Source organism: Zootoca vivipara, chromosome 1 (assembly GCF_965207765.1).
Source record: "Zootoca vivipara chromosome 1, rZooViv2.hap1.1, whole genome shotgun sequence".
NCBI classification, from domain to species: Eukaryota; Metazoa; Chordata; class Lepidosauria; order Squamata; family Lacertidae; genus Zootoca; species Zootoca vivipara.
Window position 1 is genome coordinate 123,903,029 of NC_142582.1, and position 24,661 is coordinate 123,927,689.

Below are 24,661 nucleotides of genomic sequence, written 5' to 3' on the forward strand. Positions count from 1 at the left end.
CCCTCCCACACCCTCCTTAGGCCACGCCCCCGCGTGCGTGCGTGCGTGCGGTGTCTGTGCGCTCTTTGCATTCCCCGCCTCCGCGCTGTGCCGGGCTGAAGCTCCACTCCCCCTCCGTCGGTCGAAACCCGGCCAATCAGGTCCGCCTCTCTGACGCTCAGGCCGCCACCTGCGTACCGCCCCCCCCCGCGGGTTCCGTCCTCCCCAACAACACCATAGGCCACGCCCCCGCGTGCCTGCGTGCGGTGTTTGTGTGTTTGTCGGTTTCCTATGCCCCGCCCCCCGCAAAAACTCGCTGTCCCAGGCTCAAGCTCCGCCCCCCCGTCAGGCGAACCCAGCCAATCGGGTCCTCCTCTCTGACGCGCGCAGGCCGGCACCTGCGTCCTGCCCCGCCCCCCCCGCCTCTTTCCCAGTAGCTGTCAGAGAGCCGTTGTCGGTTGAGGGAGGAAGCTGCGCGAGGTGGAGCAGGTAAGCGACCCCCCTCAACGTGCGCGCGCTCTCCCCGTTTTTCGTCACTGGCCTCCCTAACGGTCACTCAATTGGCTCCCAATTCCCTCACCGCGCGGGCCTTCCGGGGCTCAGCCGCCTCCGCCTCCTCCTCCTCAGGCCGAGGCAGCCTAAATAACCTCTGGTCAGCAGGCAGTGCAGATTTTAAAGCCTTCCCAATGATAACGCCGCATTGTTCTTGTCGCTGTTCTTGTAAAACTTAACTGGTTTTAAAAATATATATTCATCAAATTAATTATTATTTTGTTCTGCCTCTCAGAATTTAAAAGCGTGCCTATGAATTCTTTAATTCTCATTATAAAAAATAGAAAATTGCCGTATATAAAAGCCTTCGGTTTCAAAATATAGGTGAATGGTTTGTTTATTACTTCACAGAATCGCCAGAGTTGGGGATCATCTAGTGTGGGCTTGAACCCAAGGCCCTGAGATTAAGAGTCTCGTGCTCTGCCTAGCTGAGCCTACTTGCTATAAGATATTTATCTGAGCTGCCTTTCAGGATGTAAAAGCGCCCCTGAGGAGGTTCGCCACTGTGAAATTGAACATAGACCCATGCACAAACCATTCAGTTTTAAAATGGAGAGCTAGAAACACCCACCCACCCCTTGAACTGAATGGCACAAGCTCATCTGGCAGAGTTCCATCAGGGGAAAAGGTAGGGTGTAAATAAATGTATAAAAATATCCAAAGCTCAGCAGTTAATTTAAAAACAACAACACCCAGGTGGAAATGGAAATTGTTTCTTCTATTTTTTTTTAATGATTTAATGAAAGTGTGGGTGCCTGAGCAGTATACAGTTGGCAAAAATAAAAGTTTAGCATCACAGAAAAATCTACCTACCTATCTTTCAGTGATGGGGAACCTGTTGGACTCCAACTTCCATCATTCCTGATCATTGGCCACCTTATTTGGGGCTTATGGGAGCTGAACTCCAACAACATGTGGAGGGCCATGGGTTCCCCACCCCTAGTTTATATTGTTTTTCCTAAGTGTTTCAGGTCACTTTGCATATATTGTCTTGGCAATTCTCACCAAAAAAGTGTGAGGTAGAATCGTGTTGTTGTTAAACTCTACTGCAAATGGTAGCTTGAAGCTGAGGAAAGCAGCACCAGCCTAATTCTGTGGCATGTCCTACTTTATTCATCAGACTTCTGCCTCAGTAAATGTATACAGCAGTGATGGGCAACCTTTTGAGCTTGGTGTGTCAAAATTCACCAAAAAAACCGAGCATAACTTGGGTGGTGTGTCACTTCGAGAAAAAAAGCATAATTTAGTGATATTTATAGTTTAAATAACAAAAAAGTATAATTGTAATATATAACTGTATTTAATAAACCAAAAACTAATTATTTAACCAAACCAAACCCCAAACCCCTTATCACAAAGCGCCCAGAGTTGTTGAGCTTTATGGGGGGAGCTGCTGACCAAAGTTTTGGAGGTTTTTGGGGGGTGCAAAAGTTGCTTTGCTTTTTTTGGGGGGGTGCCCCAAAGCTGCTGTGCTTTTTTTGGGGGGGGGGGAAGAGAACATAAATAAATGACAAACTAACACGCAGCACCGACATAGTCTGCCAAAGCGCCCAAAAAACCAGCACAGAACGGGTAAAAAAAGAACGCTATTACACCCAATCATAGTCTGCCAAAGCGCCAGAAAAACCAGCACAGAAAGGGTTAAAAAACCAATCTCTGGCTACCAGCAGCAGCAGCAACAACAACAACAACAACAAAGGATCCTGGTTTTAACAGCTGTAGTGGAGACAAGCTGTAGGAGGAGTGGGAGAACAAATTGGGGGGCAACAACAGCGTGAATGGGCCGATGGGGCGTGTGCCAGCAGTGAGGGCTCTGCGTGTCACATCTGACACACGTGTCATAGGTTCGCCATCACTGGTATACAGGTTTATCACCCAAAGGACGTTACTTGTTTTTTTTATCTTTAGATATGTGTCAAAATGGATCATTAATAAGACTTGATCTATTTAACAAGTACCTTTTCATTAGGGAAATGTGTCATGGTGAACAGTTATTGCATGTCCTAATAACTGATCTCAAAACAGTGTGCAGATTTCTTTATTTACAATAGCTTCTAAAAGGTTTTTAAAAACCTCTAGCAAATGTTAAAACTAAAAAAAGTACAAGGTTGCTGCCTTAGAGAGCTTATCATTGTGGGGGGAATAGACAGCTCATTTTTGCAACTGCTATGCATCAGATCTTTCTGTACCTCAAACAGATAAGTCCCCACTATATAAATGAATTTTTAAAAAAGCTTTCCACATGTTCTCTCTGACATTTGATGGCTTGCTTAGAAAGTTACCTATCCTAACATCCCATTCCCATGCTTCAATTATTCAACTACAGGCTTCTTTAAAACTTCTTAAACTCATTACAACATGGTGAAGAAGTTACCGGTAACAGCAGTTAAGATTACAGATACTGTATATACTTGAGTCTAATGCACCATCTAATCTAATGCGCACCTCAATTTTCAGAACCTTGAAACCAAAATAGTATTTGCAGGTGAATGTAAATGTGCTATCGTGCGCACCTTAATTTTCGCAACATAATTTGGCCAAAAAAGGTAATTCAATATGCATCATTTTCTCAGTTCATCTCCTAGTGTAAAACTGAGGTGACAATGATGGTGTGTGATGCCAAATGAGACTGGGAGTGGGAGCTTTTTTTATAAAAAAAGCAACTCAAAGTAACAACTTCACTAGAAATTGAAACTAGAGGTGGACTTCCTAGAGCAGCCTCAGGACTTGTGCAGATAGACTCTGGTGAAGAAGAGAAAAGAGGGGTGTGGGAGAAGTGGTAGAGGGGAAATGGGGGTGGCAGAGATAGCCCCATTCAAAGACAACGCCAAGGCAATCCATGTCTCGATTGGAAATAATTCCCCATATGTAATCTAATATGTATGGTGTGAATCTGCCCCAAGAATGCATGCAGATGTTGTGACTGGCAGTGCAAGTTGTATTTTAGTGGTTTTTGATACAGCTCTGTGCACACAGGATGCCTATTTTATTTAATCCACTGTTGTTAGCACCTCCAAATATAAATGCCAGGAAAAAGTGTTGCATCAAAATGTAATGTGTTGCTTCCGCAGTTAAAGGCAACAAACAGGAATGTTTAACACCTAGGTTCGAAACAATCTTTAATATTCCTAGGAGTAGGCATACATTCATTGTTAACAAGCTGGTTGACTATGCCTATTAATTTCCAGCCTTATGCACTAAACTCTATGAACCCTCAAATCTTCCTTTAGGTTATGGTAGTTCATCTAGCCTTACAGTACTTGTCTACTCCTCACTTGCAAAGGCTCTCCAAGGTTTTGCAGAGAGTTCTTCCACAAGCTTGATTCCTGAAATTAGAGCTGAGCAACAATGGCCTCCTAAAATCTCTACCCTATTCATGGGTGGTGAAATAGGGGTGAGGGGATGGGGAAATAATTTTGCTGAATATTCATGGGCAGAAGAGAACTTCTCCAACAGTTAGTAGCAACATGACTTTTTTTCTTTTTACCTATGGTTCTTTTTGGTACTGCTGCCAATAGCAACTGTGTTGGCAGCCACGAAGCATTTTGCATTCTCCACTGATCCCTAGATCAAGTGTCATCATAGGGCATTCTGGAAGGAAAATGGTGGAGAATTCCCCAGCCACTCTGGGCGGCTTCCAACCGAATATTAAAACAGTACAGCATTAAACATTAAAAACTTCCCTAAACAGGGCCACCTTCAGTTGTCTTCTAAAAGTGAAATAGTTACTTATTGCCTTGACATCTGCTGGGAGGGCGTTCCACAGGACGGGTGCCACTACCGAGAAGGCCCTCTGTCTGGTTCCCTGTAACCTCACTTCTCGCAATGAGGGAACCGCCAGAAGGCCCTCGGTGCTGGATCTCAGTGTCCGGGCTGAATGGTGGGGGTGGAGACGCTCCTTCAGGTATACAGGACCAAGGCCATTTAGGGCTTTAAAGGTCAGTACCAACACTTTGAATTGTGCTCGGAAACGTACTGGGAGCCAGTGTAGATCTCTCAGGACCGGTGTTATGTGGTCCCGGCGGCCACTCCCAGTCACTAGTCTAGCTGCCGCATTCTGGATTAATTGCAGTTTCCAGGTCACCTCAAAGGTAGCCCCACGTAGAGCGCATTGCAGTAGTCCAAGCGGGAAATAACCAGAGCATGCACCACTCTGGCGAGACAGTCCGTGGGCAGGTAGGGTCTCAGCCTGCGTACCAGATGGAGCTGGTAGACAGCCGCCCTGGACACAGAATTAACCTGTGCCTCCATGGACAGCTGTGAGTCCAAAATGACTCCTAGGCTGCGCACCTGGTCCTTCAGGGGCACAGTTACCCCATTCAAGACCAGGGAGTCCTCCACACCTGCCCACCTCCTGTCCCCCCAAAATAGTACTTCTGTCTTGTCAGGATTCAACTTCAATCTGTTAGCCGCCATCCATCCTCCAACCGCTTCCAGGCACTCACACAGGACCTTCACCGCCTTCACTGGTTCTGATTTAAAAGAGAGGTAGAGCTGGGTGTCATCTGCATACTGATGAACACCCAGCCCAAACCTCCTGATGATCTCTCCCAGCGGTTTCATATAGATATTAAAAAGCATGGGGGAGAGAACAGAGCCCTGAGGCACCCCACAAGTGAGTGCCCAGGGGTCTGAACACTCATCCCCCCACCACCACTTTCTGAACGCGGTCCAGGAGGAAGGAGCGGAACCACTGTATGACTGTGCCCCCAGCTCCCAACCCCTCTAGACTGTCCAGAAGGATGTTATGGTTGATGGTGTCAAAGGCCGCTGAGAGATCCAGCAGAACTAGGAAACAGCTCTCACCTTTGTCCCTAGCTCACGGAGATCATCGACAGCGCGACCAAGGCAGTTTCAGTCCCATGGTGAGGCCTGAATCCCGATTGGAAGGGATCCAAATGGTCCACTTCTTCCAGGCGTGCTTGGAGTTGTTCAGCAACTAAACGACTAAACAACAACAACATGCTGCTACTGTAGTTCTCAGATTTCAGTCACCTTATTTTATCACTTGCTAGCCTAGAATTATATTTTTAAACACCAAGCAATTCCCCTGTTGGGTACACCTTACTCAACAATGTTTCCCAACTTGTTAGAGGGGTTTTATTTGAGGAAGGCTAGCTTTTAAGGAGCATAAGGCTGTAGACAATCTGTTTTACAATGTTTATTTAGTGAGGTATGGGAATACCTTTATATAGGAAAATAGCTTATTGTGTTGTGGCTTAGGCTCCAATCCTGTATACACTTATCTGAAGTAAATCCCATTGAGTATGGGGGGGACCTCTGAGTAAACATGTATTGGTTTGCCCTGTGCATCTTTCCTATGCAGGTTTCTTGAGCTAGTTTAAAATATCTTTAAGAGCATATGATAAAGGTTTTTGCTTGAATAATGAAAAATTATTGAAGACAGGTGTATTTTTCATTCAAACTTATATATCAGTTTGATAACATGTTCTAACAATCGTTTCTCCGCCTCCTCCCCAAAATCCAGGAAATTACAGTTTAAGGTGCTCACAGTTATATTAGAGATTCTAACCACTGATGGAAATACCTGTATGATTAAGCCCCTTCAGATTTGTTGTGTTCATAGGTGGCTCAGTTACAAAGTGTGTGGAAAGACCTCAGTTTTGAAAGCAGCTCACCATGTCACACAAGGCTGCTATTGGAGAAACACAAATCCCAGTCTGTGGGTAAAAATTCAACTAGGCTAATCTTTTTGTTAGGTTTCTGTTCTTGCAAGAATTCACTGCATTGCATTGGAATGTATTTGTCCAAGCATGAACGTTTTTCTTGCCTAATCATTTATCTTTTGTAAGCCTTAACCACAGCATTATCAGAAAGGTCTTTATTTATAACCCTTTTTTGCAGCCTGAAATCTGGATTGGGAAGCAAGTTAAGACTGAAAAACAAGCACTGCATTGATGACTTAGGGAGACCTTGAAGGACACACTGTTTTGCTAAGCTACATTTTCGCAAGCTATTCAAGGCACAATGAAGCACTCATTATATTTTTGAAACATTAACGGTTTTGTCTTTTGCTATCAACCATGTTTTTTGGTTGATGTTCATGAATTTTATTGCTGTGATAAGAGGAAAATGCAAGACCAGAATTTAGTGGAAATACATAGTGGTGTGGAAGTTTCAAGCCAGTCAATTTTGAAACCTCTGTCAACAGAGACGGGTGTCACCTCTCTCAGTGAAAACAGCAGTGGAACTGATGTACATTGTCTAAACCAAAATGGAAATTTTGATGAAAGCTCAGAACTGGAAATGATTCAGAAAAGCCTTCCTGTCGAGTGTGGTGACAAAAGGGTTTATGAAGCATCGCTGGAGAGTCCTGACACCAGCTTGGTGGAATCCAGCAGTACTTGGGGTGACTTTGAAAGTTTCAGTGAGGTCAAGCAGGAGAATTTAAGCAACACCTTGGAGTCTTTGGAGAAGCCAAATGGAAAACAAACTTACACAAATGATGTGGATGTCAGTGACAGCTGCCTCACTACCTCATGCAGACAGTTCTTTTCCAAAACAACTGGACACAACAGAAAAGAAACATTTGCTAACACTTCAGTGAAGGTATGTTTTAATAAGTTAAGAATGATCCACCTCCTCTTCAGAGTCCGGTTCTCTCCTGTCTAAGAATGCTTTACATTTTCTTAGTTTCCATGGTGTCACCTTTAAATATTTGGCAATACGGAACCAAAACACATTGCTTCATTAAATGCAGTAAGGAACTGATAGCAACATCAGTTCACTTCCTTTTTTTATTTTGCTACATGGTAAACATAGCACAACTGAATATGATAAAGGTAGAAATATATTTTAAACAGATGCATTCTTCAAATGCCTCCCTTTTCCTGTGTTGTTGCTACCATCTCCCGGTGCAAGCATTATGTGTCTTTGTCTGCACCTGTGTCTGTGCAACAATCAGTTTTGGTCTATAGAATTTTGCATTCTTGGTCTAACTGTGAATGAAAGTTGTGCAATTGACTCCTGTTTAGTATTTTGTTGCAACTCAAAATGTTAAGAACTTTTAAATATTAAACAGATCTTTATATAATGGAAACCATTTTGATATTCAACAAAACTATCATTCCCACCATTTTTTATGTTGAAGCTGTTACGTAGCTAAAAGAACATCATCATAATACAAGTGTCATATACCAGCAGGCTTGGGAAAGCCCAAAGGTTTGCAGAAGTGCCAATAAAGGAAAACTTTAGGGGAGGAAAGGCCTAAGTCAGGGGAAAACCCCCAAAATGGCCCAGTGAAAACTAAGCTTGCTCATTGGCCATGAAAAGCTAACTGGAGGTGGAATGGAAAATTCTAGAATACGACACAGTTGACATCCTGAACAGCAGCACTCTGTTTGTTGCAGCTCCCATTTGTGATTGCCTAATCCTTAGTCACACAGGTACCCTTTTAAGAAGAACAAGGCACTGTGTGAATTTCAATGAGCTTACTTGCATGAGTAAGAGTCATGCAAGTGAGTAAGGAGCACATACCTTCAGCTGTCACATGTTTTCCCCTTGTGACATTACAGCTGCTGTTATAAGTAGAGTTCTGTTGAATAGTCCTCAGTTTTAATATTTACTGTTCATTTGGCAACCTCCCCCACCCCCAGCCAATTCTCTCCTTGCCTATGATTGCTGTTCGGTTTTGTTTCTTTGGTGGCAGCTGCTTCTGCTTCCTGGAGCACTTTTGCTTCTCCATTACTCATGTAGCCCTCTAACTTACTTGCCCACTGGCTGTTTAATCTTATTGATTGCGGTGGCCTTTGGGATTTTTGTTTGGGCAACCATTATATCATCCCATTGGATGTAGATTCATCAGTGAATTAAATGGCAGTGTGTTATCACCCAATACCAATACATTTCAAATGAAATATTTTTAGCTTCCCCTCTTCTAATTGTCATTCCAACACATTTTTCCTCCTTTGTATTGTCTATTATTAAAGAATAAAAATTCGAAAGCACGTCAAAGTGCAAGTAAATAAATAGGTACTGCTCCAGCGGGAAGGTAAACGGTGTTTCTGTGTGCTGCTCTGGTTCGCCAGAAGCAGCTTTGTCATGCTGGCAACGTGACCCGGAAGCTGTACGCCGGCTCCCTCGGCCAGTAAAGTGAGAAGAGCGCCGCAACCCCAGAGTCGTCTGCGACTGGACCCTAAAAGTCAGGGGTCCCTTTACCTTTACCTTTACTGTAATGTGAAGAGGAAACTATACAAATATATTTGAACAAATCCAAAAGGGGTGGTGCATTTCAGTGCTGGTGAAAGCAAACACAAAGCTCTGTAAGCGGCGTTTATCCACCTCTCGTTTCAAACATGAGTACATAGACATGTTGATTTAAAAATCACCATAGATGTCTGTACAAAAGATGGGGGACCTCCAAGATGGTGCAGTGAGTTGAGGATGTTGTGCACAGAGGTGATAAGATTGAAACTTCTTAAGTTTTTCTACAGCATTGTAAGAATGACTGTAAGACCCGAAGAGTTACACAGAGGTGGAAGGTGGGGGCCTCCAGTCTTGCATGGGTTTGTTCAGTACATTAGAGCTGGGGTAGCCAGTGTGGTGCTCTACAGATGCTGTTGGACTAAAACTCCCATCATCACTGGCCATGCCAGCGGCATCTGCTGAGGTTTGGAACTGAACACTGAAAAGGTGGACACTTTTGAACTGGAAAAGTTTCCTATGCAAATTAGGGCAACTTTCAATGGAATGTGTTTTGATAGCTTAGGCAGTAATCTAATTTAGCCTGCTTAGTTTACTTCTAGTTAGTAAGTAAAGCTAAAAGCTTTGAAACTGTAAGCTAGTCCGATATTCTATTTGCAATTGGCAGTAATTTTCCGACACAAGTAAATTTATGAAATGGAAACTTTTCCACAAAAAAGTGAAGCACTTAAAAAAAAAACCCACCCTGCTTTGGAAACCCCTCCCATATAACTGGAGCCTAACAACATCTGGAAGGCACTACATTGACTGCCCTCTAAAAGAGTACCACAGTATTTTTCTGATCGTGGATAAAAGCTTTGGGACCCAGGACTGCTGCATCTCTGAAACGAAGGTGCTGGGATTGTGTAGTGTTGAGTTGTCCAAGTGTGTCTGAAATCCTCTTATGGCTTAGCTCTCTGGTAGGAAATGAGGAATATTTAAGAGGATGCAAGAAATTATGCTGTATGTCATTGTATAACAACAAAGCATTGGCCTCAATGCACTATCATTACCTTGCTTTCTCCAGGCTGTCCTCAGCTCTGAAGATATTATTAAACTGAGTTTTCCAGAAGTTCCTGTACCACAGTTCTTGGAGAAAATTAGCAGCTTGGATCAAGTACTTTATACAAAAACAGAAGACACAGACATTCCTGAATGTACAACGAAACAACTTTGGTAACTGTTTAATAATTGTTCTTGTATCTAGTGCAAGGATTTGGGTTGTGCTGGTATCTGGAAGGCAGAAAGGCTTCCGAAGTTGCTGGAAAATGTGGTGATGGTACAAGAATATACCATAAATTTGGAACTTTGGTAGCTTGGAATAGTGGGAGTTCATCTGATAAAACTGGATCCCTGTTGACTGACTCATTGCTTCCTATTCCTGCATGTCTTGTTTTGGTTTTGGCAGTAACAGCTCCCTGCCCACTGTGTTGATTCTCCCTAATGCCTCGAGAGAGCAACTTCTGTGGGATTCTCTCAGTTTTAATGTTAGAATAACTTCCGTATGTACAATTTATTGAATCAATATAATTTCAGCATAATCATTTATTTGCAAAATACACAATACAGTCGTACCTCTGGATACACACACCTCTGGTTGTGTATCCTTCAGGATGCGAACAGCAAACCCGGAAGTATTTTTCTGGGTTTTGCTGCGCGCATGCGCAGAAGCAGTCCCTCCGGTTCCAGAAACCTTGGGATCCGACCGGAGCTCCAGAACGGATCCCATCCGCAACTGGAGGTACCACTGTAATGCATGCAAAGATAGGCTCCAGTTGATTGAGTGGACAAGACCAATAGTCTTGTCCCCTCTACCCCACTCACCACTTTCACCCTCCTTTCCTTGAAGTGTAGTAATCTTAAAGTCTCCTATACTTTGGCTAACCATACTAATCATGGGACTAAAATACATCATCCGAAAGCTGACAATAAGTGAATTAGAAATTCAATTTACTGAATTCATCAGCATGCATTTTAGCTACAAAGTAGAATGAGTAATGGTTCCTGAGCTACTGTAGCTGCTTAGATTCCTGTGGTTCTATAATCAGTGGCTCAGCTGGACAGCTGAATCAATTGCCTTCAATCAAATCCTGGGAGTTGAGCATTGGGGATGGACTTGGAACTATATTGTGCCTTGACATTTCTTTTAGATTGTTTTAAGATGTCTGGAGTGTGTCATTTGGTATTTGTTTGGTGGGATTGCAGGTTGGATGTTATAGTTTCATTTTTTTAGCAGACTGTTTTTTAATTCATGCTTTGCACTGACAGGAATGTCAGAACTTCTAGAACTGCAGGATATAATTTTAAAATAAATAAATCTGAGTTCAAATTCCAGCTCAGTAGTGTACTCTGCTTTAGAGAGTCACTAATATTCTTTATTTTCCTGTTTGAAAGATGAGCCCTTTGGGGCTTCTGGGACAGTTAATGTTGAGATTTGGCAGAGACATGCATATACAGTACAGTCATACCTCGGTTGAAGTATGCCTTGGTTTGAGTATTTTCAGTTTAAGTACTCCGCGGACCTGTCTGGAACGGATTAATCCACTTTTCATTACTTTCAATGGGAAAGTTTGCTTCAGGTTAAGTACGTTTCAGGTTAAGTACGGATTTCCGGAACCAATTACACTCACACCTCGGGTTAAGTACACTTCAGGTTGAGTACTCCACGGACCCGTCTGGAACAGATTAATCCACTTTCCATTACTTTCAATGGGAAAGTTCACTTCAGGTTAAGTACGCTTCAGGTTAAGTACAGACTTCCGGAACCAATTGTGTTTGTAAACCGAGGTACCACTGTACTGTACTTGATTCACGTCACTCTGAGGGAAGCAATGCTTGATAGCTAAATGTGTAAACTGACTCCATTGAAAGGATATGTAAAATATGTGATCACTCATTCACACACGTTAGTCACCACTTGCTGCTGCAGTCATAATGATTAATTTAAAACATGTATGTGAAGCCGCCAAAAGGCATATAATTGTCAAAATGGCCTTGAGTAGACTATGCAGCCAAATATATGAAATCTGCCTTTATTGGATCAAAATGCTACCACTTTATAGATGGAGTACAGGGCAAAGAACCGCCTGTGTCTAAGGCTTGCTATGGTGATTGGAAAATTAGGAATATATTATTTAAGATATTTATATACCACTTAACTACCCAAGTGTCTAATCAGTATACATAAAAAATATATGCTACACAAAAATATATATACAGCAGCGTACATATGTGCCATCTATTCCATCCTTCTGATAGGGTGACAAATGTTTAGCTTGCCCTCTTCAGCTATACTTGAACTTCTCTGTGGCAGGTGGATTGTCTTTTAAAATCTCACGTATAATGTGCCATTTTTTTGCCAGTTGATTACATGGTTCTTATGCTTTGTTCTTTGCTTCCATGGCAGTCTAAACTTGTTTAACTGCCATGAAGCAGTCTGTCATAGCTATCCTAACAAAAGCACAGATGTGAATGATAAGTTACCCTTGCAAGTATCCAGCTAGCTTAAAGAATACAAGAACAGAAACAGCCAAGTTTTAACTACTTTGCAGGAAAAACCTTTTTGCTACTTCCCCTCTACCTGAATCAGGAATATTTTCTAATGCTACAATATACAAAATTGGCATATTCTTTGGCTGGAAATGTGTACATAAGTCTCTCCAAGTTTTGTATGTGTTTGGTTATCTTGGATTAATCTGAATTGCATTTCCTTTTAAAGCACTGACTCTGGGAACTTATGGAAAACTCTTACTCAATCCACTAACCCTTCCAGTTTAAGACGTCCTTGGAACGAATCTCATTACCAAGAAAACCTTCTAGCTGTGCTTGGAGTAGATGCTCATCAAAAGGTATTCTTCTGAAATATTTTATAGAATGCAATAGCATTTTGTTTTTAAGATTAACAGATATTATGGTTTTAAGGTTGCCAGAGAAAACAAAAATAGAATTTCCGAAACTTGGGAATCTACAAATTTTGGTTTTCCTTATTTGCCATGATTTGTGTTTGCAACTGATTCCCTCTCCTCCCTTCGTGTGTACCAGTAGATGGAGACGTTAAGGTATATTGTCTCTCAGGGTCAGGCAGCAAGGTCTGGAGAGCTGAGAGGGGCAGCAGATTCACCCCCTGCTACCCACCCAGATTTGGATCAGGGTGCCACTCACCTAGCTCCCTCCCATCCTGAGTAAAAAATCATTAAGCAAAGCACATCTATGCCTTTAAGACCAGCTCCTTGTTTGCAACCAATCTCAGAACCACCAGCAATCTTCAGAATCCCTGATGACCCTTTTGCAATGGCTTCTTGATATTGTAGTCTCCTTAGGTAAGAGCTAGTAGGAGAACTAGTGATAGCCTATGGAGCTAAGAACAGCTACTCACACAATGCAGGGCAGCTACCAGGACCCCATTTACTTGCCTGGGTGACCTAGGTGGTATTGTCCATGGCTTGGAGAAACTGCTGCAGGCTGGGGTGATTTTCTAACATTACCCAGGGAGTGAGGCAGTGGGGAGGGGAAGCCACTTGGCAAGTTCCCCCTCTTCTCCCCTCCCTGGGAGCCCTATTGTCTGTTCCAAAAAGGACAGAGTGGAGGCAATGTGCAAAAATAGATGTGAATGAAAGAAGGCGATCTGCAGAGAGGGGGAAGAGGGTGTGTACATACATATATGTATATGGGGTCCTTAACAAAGGATGTTTCACAGGGAGTTGCCATTTCCTAATTTGCCTCAGGTGCCAAAATGTATTGGGCTGACCCTGCTTTCTGTCTTTGGCAGAAGTAGCACAAATCTTTCATGCTGCTTCTGCTTTCTGCAGAGCCACTGCAAAGTGTAAGATGAGCCCCCACTCCCACCCCAAGTTCTTTGCATAATTTGAGGGAGGGAGGAGTGGACACCACTGGTAAACTGGCAAGTATATTTGTGAAGCTATGCTATTAACGGTTGCTTGTTATTGAGTTACTCTACTGAAAACATTTGACTAGCTATAGAGATGATTAAAAAAATACACAATGAATATTAAATATGGTGTGGCATAACTGGCCACTTTGAATTGCACCTTGATATTTTAACTGATAATGTTAGAAAATACCTTGACTATGTATGTCCATGATGGAGCGGTTAGCAGAACTTGTATGCAAGGGTTCGGGTTGTGAGTCCGGTGTAGAGGTTTTCTGCTGATTTAAATGAGCACTGGTTCAGTCCATAAGAAAGATATTGTCATGCCATGTTGGAATATCTGCTTTTCAAAATGAGAGAAATGTGTTTTAAAACAAAAAATTTTAAAAGCATTATACCACCTTAAGTATACTTTAATCCGTATAAGAACAACTTGGGTCACTTTTAATTTACTTTATTTTTCCTTTTCTGAGATGCCAGCAGTACTTATTTGGGCCTGCTCTCAGTTAAGCTGACACAAGGCCTGCATTTTTGGGGGCTCTGAACTACAGGTAATGAATGACCCCTCAAATAACTGGCCTGCCTCTTTCCCCAACCTACTCCCTCCTCTCCCAACTTTTGCTTCTGCACGCTGCCCATTAAGCAGTCCACTTCTCCCCCCAGTTCCTTCTCTGGGCATCTGACCCCATCTTCCATCCATGCCCATTCCACAATTCTGGCCTCTCACCATTGCTAACTGCCATAGATAGGTGCTCTGAATTTGTTGCTTACCCCTGCATGTAAGAACAACGGAAAAGATTGTATTTGTTGCTGTTATGAAGTGTGAACTGTAAATATGAACTGCAAGGGTAGACTGGGGGGGGAGTATGAAACCTCCTTTTTCATTCAGAATCTGTTTTATTAGCAGTGACTCTATTATTAGGGGAGGTTTTACATTTCTTCCAGAAATCATGGTGTCCCTAGGCAATTTAGGCCCCTTGGTAAATGAGGCCAGGATCCAAAGGGCCAGATGTGGTGGACTGTGTGTTTGCTTGGGCTTTGCGGGACTTTCTCTTCCCTTTAACAGTCCATTGTATCTTCCATCCTCTGAGATGCCACTCCTGGAGATTTAGAGGCAGTCCAAAGAGTGTGCAATGTGGCATGGAGGCAACAGATGAGAGCGGGGTGAGGAGTTGGCGAACCTCTCCATGTCGATGTACAAAAGCACATGAGGCTCTTTGGCTCCTGGCACATTTGAACATTAAACAAAGAAAGTGCTAGGCAGCTTGGTTTCTAAAATGAGGAAGAGTAAATCAGTTTTTAGTGCAGGTTTTCACATATAATTTGTCGAAATTAGGCTGAATCCCAGGTCCTTTCCAGGTGCTATATATAAAAACCCCAGTAAACTTTTCATTAGTGCAGCATTTGCACTGGCTCAAACAGCAGCAATATAATGATTCCATTTTCCAAGCAACAAATGGAGAAGTGAGGAATACAAACTAAAATGTGTCCTATAAGGGTTTGACCAAGGAGAGAGTCAAAGAAGTGTCCTGCTGGATCAGACCAAAGGTGCATGTAGTCCATAATTTCGTTCTTGCGTTGGACAACCAGGTGCCTATAGGAAGCCCTCAAGCAGGATCTTAGTGCAACAGCACTCTCCCTGCTTGCAGTTTCCTTCAGCTAGTATACAGGAGCATACTGCCTCAGAAAGTGGTGGGGGATACAGTTGTACCTTGGAGGTCAAACAGCTTAGTTCCTGAACGTTTTGGCTCCCGAACGTAACAAACCCGGAAGTGACTGTTCCAGTTTGCAAACTATTGTTGGAAGCCGAATGTCTAATGGGGCTTCCACGGCTTCCCATTGGCTGCAGGAACTTCCTGCAGGCATTTGGAAGCCACGCTTTGGTTTCTGAAGGTTTTGGAAGTCGAACAGACTTCCGGAACAGATTCCATTTGCCTTCAAGGTACAACTTTATAGTCATCATGGCTAGTAGCCATGACAAATGTATCCTCCATGAATTTATTTAAACCTTTTTTAAAAGCCATCAAAGTTGGTGACCATCACTGCCTCTTGTGGGAGCGAATTCCAGAGTTTAACTATTTGCTGCTAGAAAAAAAAATATTTGTCCACCCTGAATCTTCCAACATTCAACTTCATTGGGTTCTAGTGTCCCAGTCCACTCCCTATCCACTTTCTCCACACAATGCATAATCTGAATATGTGCCGCCACATCTGAACATGTCTCTCTGTATTCACCTTCTTTCTAAACTAAATAGCTCCAAATGTAACCTTTCCACATAGGTGAGTTTTCCCCCTTGCCCTTTTCTGAACCTTTTCCAGCTTTACAGTGTCTTTTTTGGCAATCAGAATTGTACAAAGTATTCCAAGTGCACAATGGATTTATATAACATGGAATTCACCTTCTTCACAGTGGAGGTTTTCCCATATCTTGATGTCATTACCTTCTGTGTTTTCCCTTTACATCCACTTTACATCACCACTTTACATCCTTGGCTGTTGCTGGCAAGAAAGTGAGGATCTGCAGAGTAGTGTTATAACTTGGATAAAGTCATCTAGGCAGTACAAAGTGGCAGAAGTTAGGACTCACTTGCTGTTTTGTTTTTGTTTTGCAGCAGTCTCTGCTGCATCAGATTACTTTGGGCTCCAGGTCTGGGGGCTTCCAATTGCATCTATTTAGTTTCAGCTTGATCCTATAGAAAAGATGGTGATCTGTAAAGAAAGAGTTAACATTTCTAAATAGGTTTGCAGAATCTGGATTACTTGTAAGCATCTCATGTGATTTCTGTTTACTAGGCTGTTCCAGAAGGAAAGAATGATATTTTGGAGACTAGCATTAGTGAAAACGAAGATTCCAATGTTGACAAGTTCAACATTAGCACTTGTAAAGCACTAATTCAAACCAAGGTGAGAATAGAAAATAATCCTGTTAGTCTTATTTGTTTGTATAGTCTGTTTTGTGTGCTGCAAATAAGTATCTGTAATCTTCAATGTTTCTCTTAATCCTGCTTGCAATTGGCACAAGTTCCATGCAATCAGTCACCTGCCTGTTGGTGTTTCCCTTGCCTATATTAGGGTCCAAGAGATTTCCTTAGTTCAGGCCTACACAGATTTTAGTTATCCCATTCATATTCCATCCTTCTAAAGAGCCCTGGCCAGTGTATGCAGGTTACCCTTTGTATCTTTGCAAAACTGTATAGGATAGGTTGAAGTGAGTGACATTTCCAAAGCTATCTGGGGAACTTTATAGACTTAACTAGTGTATTTCAGCCCGTTTAATAACGGGCGCTAGAACATCTTGGGGTTCGGAGAAGCGCTTGCGCAGCGCTTCTCCGAACCCTGGGACCTGTCCTTGCTGTCGGCGGCAGGGGGACAGGAACGGAGGAGGAGAATGCGCTGCGTTGCCGCCAACAGGAAGGACGCGCGCACTCTCCCCCCCCCTGCCTCCTCCAACCGCCGCTCCTCACGGCCAGGGAGGGTTGTGAGGAGGCTTTCGCCGGCCTCCACCCTCGCTTCCCTGACGTGCCCTGCAGTGAGGCGGTGTCCGGCGGGAGCGGCGGTTGGAGGAGGCGGAGGGGGGGAGAGTGCGTGCGCGCAGTCTCTGCTGTCCAATCCCTGTATCCCTGGGGCACATGCGCAGTGACCCAGGGACACACGGGACAGCTTGGACGCAGGGACAACTTGGACATTATTATATAGGATGGTAAATTGGAATTCACACGTGCTCATTCCAAGCCCAACACAATTCATGCTGTGCCACACTGACAGTAGTTATTCTTACTGGTTGGACTGACACATACAAAATTGCAGTGTGGTGATGCACCAAACCTAGTAGAAAGTCTAGCAAAATGCCAGGTGGAATAAATAAGTAGATCTGCAACTGTCCTGTTCACTTACAGCTCATGATTAGTAATATATCTTCCTGTGTTCATATACCATGACTTTCTAATGCAAACTGCTTAGCTTTGTCTCTCAACTCTGTCTGGTTTTGCAAATTTCTGGGGATGTTCCTATATACTAACAAAACTCATTATCGGTGTGTGTAGCCAAAATGCCACCAACCATGCACAAGAAGGGAGGTGTTAGTAAGCTCCAAGGAACAATTTTTGAGAAGTGGGGGAATAGCCCAATGAGGACTGAGCATTCTGATTGGCCCTGGGATGCTGACTCACCATTGGAAGCAGGGAGGAATGAAATGGCATATCCTGCAAGAAGGCATGGCTGGCTAAAACCCTGAATCAGAGCATGCCATGCTGCATTATCTTGTTACTTGCTTTAATCTAGGTGCAATGCACAGTTATCATGTTGTCTTAGGAGTGAGATGGTCTGAGCTTCAGATCATTCAGTTTTAACTAATCAAATGGCAGAAGACAGGGGTAGTTGTACAAGTGCAACCTGACAAGATCTGTGAACTTGGCTAGGCAATTTGAGCTACCCTTTATCAGAACTACGATGTTGTGGCTTGCTGCCTCAGAAGTGGTCCTTTGCCAACTAAGGAGGACCAATTGCTAATTTAAAAGGCATTGACAAACACCTTGGACAAAGGAAAAGAACTGTCAGATACCAACAGTATATAGTGAAACAGCATGAAGGGAACAGGTGCCATAAAAGCTATGGATTGAGTAATTGTGCCAAACCGGTCTTTCAAGCAGCTGGTGATTCAGAGGTTTGGGTTGTACATTACTGGAAAAAGATGTCACAAAGGTAGTAGTGTTAGGGCTCTTTGTGACATGAGATTGAAGGAACATTGCTTGACATGAAGGAAGGCAAAATGGCATTAAAGAACAAATATAAGGCAAAGACACTGTAAAAAAAACTCCATTCTAGTTATATTTTGTGGAGTTCCCCCCGTTTTCTTTTTCTTGAATGGTGGGTCTTGGGTCTTGTAGCCTTTTTTTTTTTTTTGGTGTGTAGATGCTGCTTGGAGGAAATCTCAAAACGCTCCCTGTTCCAATTAATATGAAACCAATACATGGGGCAGTGTTCACACCATACTACAAATATTAATATTCTGCACCCTGAAACTCTAAATTCTATGATCTGTACAATTATTCTATGTCAGGCATCCCCAAACTGCGGCCCTCCAGATGTTTTGGCCTACAACTCCCATGATCCCTGGCTAACAGGACCAGTGGTCAGGGATGATGGGGATTGTAGTCCAAAACATCTGGAGGGCCGAAGTTTGGGGATGCCTGGTCTATGTATTCCTCCTTCTTGTTTTTTGCTAGGCATATGAAGACCTGCAAGGCACTGAGAAATCAAACATTCCACCAACCTTGTTTACTTGTCCCTAGGTCCTGTCTATACACTTACAAGCATCTTCATGCCCATATGGATTAGCACAGGCACCCCCAAACTGCAGCCCTCCAGATGTTTTGGCCTACAACTCCCATGATCCCTAGCTAACAAGGCCAGTGGTTGGGGAAGATGGGAATTGTAGTCCAAAACATCTGGAGGGCCGAAGTTTGGGAATGCCTGGATTAGCAGCTTTTAAAATAAAAAAAATGGGGGAAAAGAAAGCTTACATCTTCAGGAGGATGGATTCTGCACCCAGTACCACATTTTGTGGGTTCTCAGCACTCCCATTAAATCATGGCAAGCCCATAGCCCATAACCAGGTCTCAATTTTGCTGCCAGCCTCCCTCAGAACCTGGAAGTGGCAGAGGCAAGGATCACCCCAGCAGTGATGCAGTAGTCCCTACCACAGTCCCAGCTCTGAAGTTGGGAATAAAGTTGCGGTTTGTTTCTAAGTTGCCAGGAGAGTGTTGGTCACACAGGGCCAAGCCACCAAAAATACAAAACAAACGCTTGCCAACCCTTCCTGCTCTGGGACAGAAAAGGTGGGGAAGACTGACCACCACTCCTGGAAGGTGCACACCTTCGAACAGCCACTGTTGGTGCTTCTTCACAAAAGGATTTGGGTGTTGTATGTCACTACTGCAAGGTGTTCAGAGCATCTTCTGCAGTGACACCTAATGTGGCACACTGCCCACTGGCCCTTCCCTTGCAAAAGGGCCGGGCAAGATTATTGGGCAGCACTCTGCAAAGACTCCACCCAAATTTGCATGCTTGCAGGAGTGATATGCTTGTCAGGAGAGATGAGGTGGGTGGGAGATATGAGAATTATGATGTTTGGCTTGGCCAGTCAGAAATTATGGTCCCCTGCCTCCAACCACAAGCAAAAACAGTGGGGAGATGAGAAAGGCGTCACTTGGGAAATGTTTCAGATTCCAAATCTGTAGCTCCTATCCAGTCTGCTGAATGTTTGTTTGTGCACTGCTAGTATTTCCCCTTTCCTTTGTATAAGAGATGCTGCTTATGTACTATGAAGCTGGCTTGCTTAACATTTGTGTCCAGTGTTCTGGGAAATTTTAGGATACCACTATTGCTAGCCAGCTACTTCTTGTATTCTTGATACTGCCATTGTAGATATTGTGAAAGACAAAATGAGCAAAATTTCGTCTGCTTGATATACATAAGCCTGAATTAGCTGCAAAACCTTGCCACACACCTTTGGCCAACCCCAGTTTGCACCCCCATGTCATGTGTGAATGGCCCTCACATTATTTTTTTCCTTTGTTTTTTGGCACAGCTTTCTGTATCTCCTGCTCCAAAACAGAGCCACCTCTTTTCCTATAACCTTTTCTTGAAGAAGACCCCATCTGGTGGAAATATGCAATATATCACAGTTCCACAGAAGAAGAGGATTTTTACTACACGAAGCCTAAAGATGAAAATGTTCAGCAGCAATGTTTGCTAATAACCAACATATTTCTGTTGTTTTGATCTTTTTTTGTTTAAAAAAGCTTATATTGTATTATTAATTTAAAATGAAGCGCTTTAGGAGGAAGAAAATAAAACCTTAAACTGTGTATTTAATTTCAGTCTACCATCAGGGATGTGAGTAAACAAGCTGGGTTGGTCCCTTCCAACTCTACAATTCTATGATTTTATGTCCCTTTGCCAGGAACTGCAGGCAAATCATGTTACATCTTATGGTAAACTAGCTAGAATTGAGCTTTTATAAACAAAGGATGGGTTGTGCTCTGCTAACCCACTCCTGCCATTATCTTTTAAGCATTAATGACATTCGTCAAACTTTTTAAACTATGCCCCGAAATTAAAATGTGTGTTGTTTGTGTGCCTTTTAACCTTTGTTTCTCCAGCTCACTGTTTCTGTGGTTAACTCACATTGTACAGGTTTTCCTAACTGCTCTCTTATTTATCCCTACTTGCAGTCCTGTGCCTCCACTAGTATAACTGGTTTATGAATTGCCTTTGGGGGAGATGGGCAAACTTGCGTATCAGCCACAATTCTCTATATTGCTTGGTTTGTATCTGAAGCATCCTGTTGTGCAACTCATCAGAAGACTGTTGAACAACTGTCCTTCTCTCTTGAGCCTTCTCCTTTAGCATTAGAGATAAATACTTCCTTGAACGTCTATGCCAAGAGAGGATACTTCTGCATGATACGAATGAACCAAAATGGTTGAGTCCTGAATATATTTGTTGAATGGGCCTCTAATAATAGCATTGCACCAACAACCTTTAAGGGCCTTTCAACTGCTCTCCCAAGAAAGGCTTGGCCTTGTTTTCTGGCCTCTGCTAGAATTCTGCAATGTATCTTAAAAGGAGCCTACACTAAAGCAGTGACTTTCAGGCTTTGATTAGTCACTCCCAACAGAGTCTGGTTGGGAGTGTTTCAGAGACTGCACTCACTCCATGTGAGTTGCATAGCTGCCCTTTTTTGAGCTGAACAACTTTGAGCATATTTGGTGTGGAATTCAATTATTACACAGGTTGACTTCTGTTGGTGCAATGGGGCTTCCATCACCTTCCTATACTCCCACAGGTATTCCCTATAAACTCACAAAATTTGCTCAGGGTGGGGGGGCACCTCTCCAGAGCAGATGTTAAGGAGAAGATAAGAGATTGGGCCCTGCTATGGGAGAAGAAATCGTTTTGTGTGCACATCAACAGCATGATTGCATACAACCTTCAAAGTCTCCTTCACTTGCACATTGCAGAAGAAGTGTGGCTTTAATGTCAAAGGGAAAAGTTTGTCTTCTGGTTTGGATTACCTTTCTGAGAAACCCCCAATAGTTTGAGCAGTGCTGCACTAGAACAAAGGAGTCCAGGAACTAAGAAGTACTGCTCAAACTTCAAGAAACAGCCCTCTTTTAACCTATATTAGATCTTTTATGCCCCTGCCTTGGTATTACTTGTAACATTCCCCTCACTTAGCTACACTGTGTCACTCCATGTTTTATAATTTACATCCTAGCAGCATCAGTCCCACATTAGGTCAAGAGTAACTTCTTCCAGCACTGCCACTTTGGGAAGCATTGCACTTGAGAGTCTGTCTGAATAAACGGCAGGGTGGGGAGCAGAGAGAGCGAGAGCAATTGCTCACCTTGCTTCTGTCCCATGCAATTATGATACACTTTTAACACTCTGTCATGGAAAGAGAAAGTTTACTTCCTTCTATTTTATACTGAGCGTATTTTAAATTCCAAAACTGTTTTACAACCATGAAATGTTAGAAAGCCTTATTGTCATATAAGGTGCTGGTCCTGAATTTTCTCTTGAAAGGTCAGGGCAAGTGATGATGGGTAAGGCTCTATCCCAGAACTGCAGTCAATGCCAGTATGGACACAGCATAATCTACATGCAAGTATAGCTTATAGAAAATTTTATGGGCTGTGTTCTCAGTTCTGGAATAAAACTTGGTGGGCACCGTTGTCAATTTAGGAGAAACTTTTTTGTGTGTGTGTCCTTATTACTTTAATAGCAATAGGTCAAATTCAGTGTCCAGCTGCCTTTGTTTAAAGCTGCTTAACAATGAGTGGAGTGGAACATGTGCACCCAGTTAGCATGGCATGCCCCCACCAGTGGGTGGGAGGGCCTGTAATATGACAAAGCTCAAAGTTGGAAAAATTATGCCTCTTACAGGCAAGTTGATAAAGAACAAATCTGCACTGATACGTTTTGTAACTCTGCCTTTAATAAACTATTCACAATATAGAGGTTTTGCTGTTAAATGTTTTCTTCTAACGCTGCCCTACAAGCTACTCGCTTAGATGTTTGGGTGGAATTTTAGAGTACTTCAGAAACTGCCTTATGCCAGGTTTGACATAACTAGCTTTCCCTGTCTATACAAGCTTGTTAGCATCTCTCAAGAGACCCCAGAGCCTTTCCCATCACCTGCTATGTGAACCTGGAACTGACTGACCTGCGACTCTATTATGCAATAAACGGCCCCATTCCAATTGTCTTTGTTGAGTAGGAATTTATGACCCAGTAGTCTCCCTCAGATTCTAGGAGTTAGGTGTTGGTTCTATAGCAGTTCGGTGGGAAGTATCCTGCTGAGGCCAGCTGCATGGGATTGAAGCCTCATCCAGGCATAAACATTTATCACAAATACAGTACTGTACAAGGCTTTCCCCCTAAGCCAGACCTCTTACCCACATGGTTTTACACCACCCTTGAGTTGCTTTGCTTGGCTGGGATGTACCCTTGAACTCTGACAGTGCTTCTTCCTTACCTGGATAGAGGATAGGGAGGGAAGTGTCAGTGTGAAATAACCAGCCTAGAGTGTGTGGGGAGACACATTTACAGCTCTGCATACTTTTGCCTCTAGCCATGGCCATTAGTGGACTTACAAAGGCATCTTTCCCTTCCCTCCCCCAATATACAGGGTCACTTTGAGAAAGGATTGGAGGGTTTCTGCTCAAGCTTCTGAATGCTACAGGGTCCTATCCTGTCCACATGATGAATTGTATTTGTATACCACCCATTACCTTAGTCCATCTGAGTTAAAATATTTTATAAGCAGCTGTTGGGTGAGGCTATCAAAGTGTTTGTAGTAACATGGCAGCATGAGGCTGTTCAGACCAGTGCCTGGTTTTGCAAAGTGGGCTGGATGTAAGCTAGTAAGATGAAGCATATGACAACATGGAGGTGGTTCTCATGTCCAGCAATTGGGTGTACAAGATGGGTTGCACTCCCCATGAAAGAATATAAATTTAGCTTGGTGGCAAGGGATAGTCTTGGAATGAGCATTGTCACTGGAAGCCCAGCTTCAGACAAATTACCTGGTGAACTGCAGCTCTCCCCGTGTCTTGAGATCGCCATAACCACCCCCATAAAAGTACAGCTGGCACCATTGCTACCATCAGTTGAACACCTGGTCATAAATATTTGCTAACGTATTTCAAAGCCAGTTATTTAGTCTGCTTTTTAGTTTTATCAGTCTTTCATTAATTTACGACACACATATACACACGACTACCTAATCTTTCTTGTATATTCCCCTGATATTTCATAGATGAAGGGGCAGTTTAAAAATACTGAAAATGATTGTACATCAAAGACAAATAAGAACTAAGCCTTAAGCCTGGACCAGAATCAGGTTTTCAAGCAAGTTTCTGCACATCTTTTCCTCCTTTGCACTTCTTTCCTGTTCATTGCTTATTCTGTACCTTTCCTCCAGCCACCTCACTTCTGGGCTCAGAGTTTCCCTGCCTCCTTTCCTCAGCCACACAAAAATACTCTGTTTTTAGGGCCAATGTGAGGTTCTAATCCCAGCCAGACAACTAGCCCATGTCTCAAAGAACTATAAACATCCTGACGGGTTGTGGGTCAAGCATTCCATGCCAACACAGCAACTTAGCCCTCTGGGCCCCACAGAGAACCAGCAGAGTCAATACTTATCTACCCACCTAGCATTTCTGTGTTCCAAACTGCTGCCCAGCTAACTTTCTCCTCTGTGAAGTTTGTAATGTGTTTAACGCACCTCTAAAACCTTCTCTGGAAAAGTGGCTGGAGGTAATTGGAGCAGATAAAAGGTAGTGGTCCTCTCCTCAGTGCCATGTTTCTTTACAAAACAGTGCTTTCTTCACACATCTGTAATGTAGTTAGACCCACAAAATGTGCTGCTCACAGTGCAAGTCAGTATCTCTTGGTTAGGAAAGGGACCTCTCATGCCCAAGTCAGATCATTTGCCCTGCCGGCATTATGTATCAGTAGAAAACTAAGGACAAA

The 24,661-nt window shown here is 43.1% G+C and overlaps 1 protein-coding gene and 1 long non-coding RNA gene across 3 annotated transcripts; one reads left to right on the plus strand and one right to left on the minus strand.

The window, feature by feature from the left end:
* Positions 1-421: 421 nt before the first annotated feature.
* On the plus strand, positions 422-22,642 carry CLBA1 (clathrin binding box of aftiphilin containing 1). Of its 2 annotated transcripts, XM_035104775.3 has the most exons (6): positions 422-468; positions 6,397-7,101; positions 9,761-9,909; positions 12,452-12,581; positions 16,415-16,525; positions 20,211-22,642. In XM_035104775.3, exons 2-6 carry the CDS (start codon positions 6,625-6,627, stop codon positions 20,376-20,378), a joined length of 1,035 nt encoding a protein of 344 aa, XP_034960666.3. In that variant the 5' UTR covers positions 422-468; positions 6,397-6,624; the 3' UTR covers positions 20,379-22,642. The 2 variants fall into 2 exon arrangements, with proteins under 2 accessions (XP_034960666.3, XP_088529797.1); XM_088673671.1 differs by lacking the exon at positions 16,415-16,525.
* On the minus strand, positions 12,576-24,650 carry LOC148687745 (uncharacterized). Its single transcript, XR_015950939.1, has 4 exons — positions 24,414-24,650; positions 23,087-23,162; positions 16,209-16,330; positions 12,576-13,961 (listed from the first exon to the last, which is right to left on the minus strand). It is a non-coding gene; the product is annotated as an uncharacterized LOC148687745 (long non-coding RNA).
* Positions 24,651-24,661: the final 11 nt, after the last annotated feature.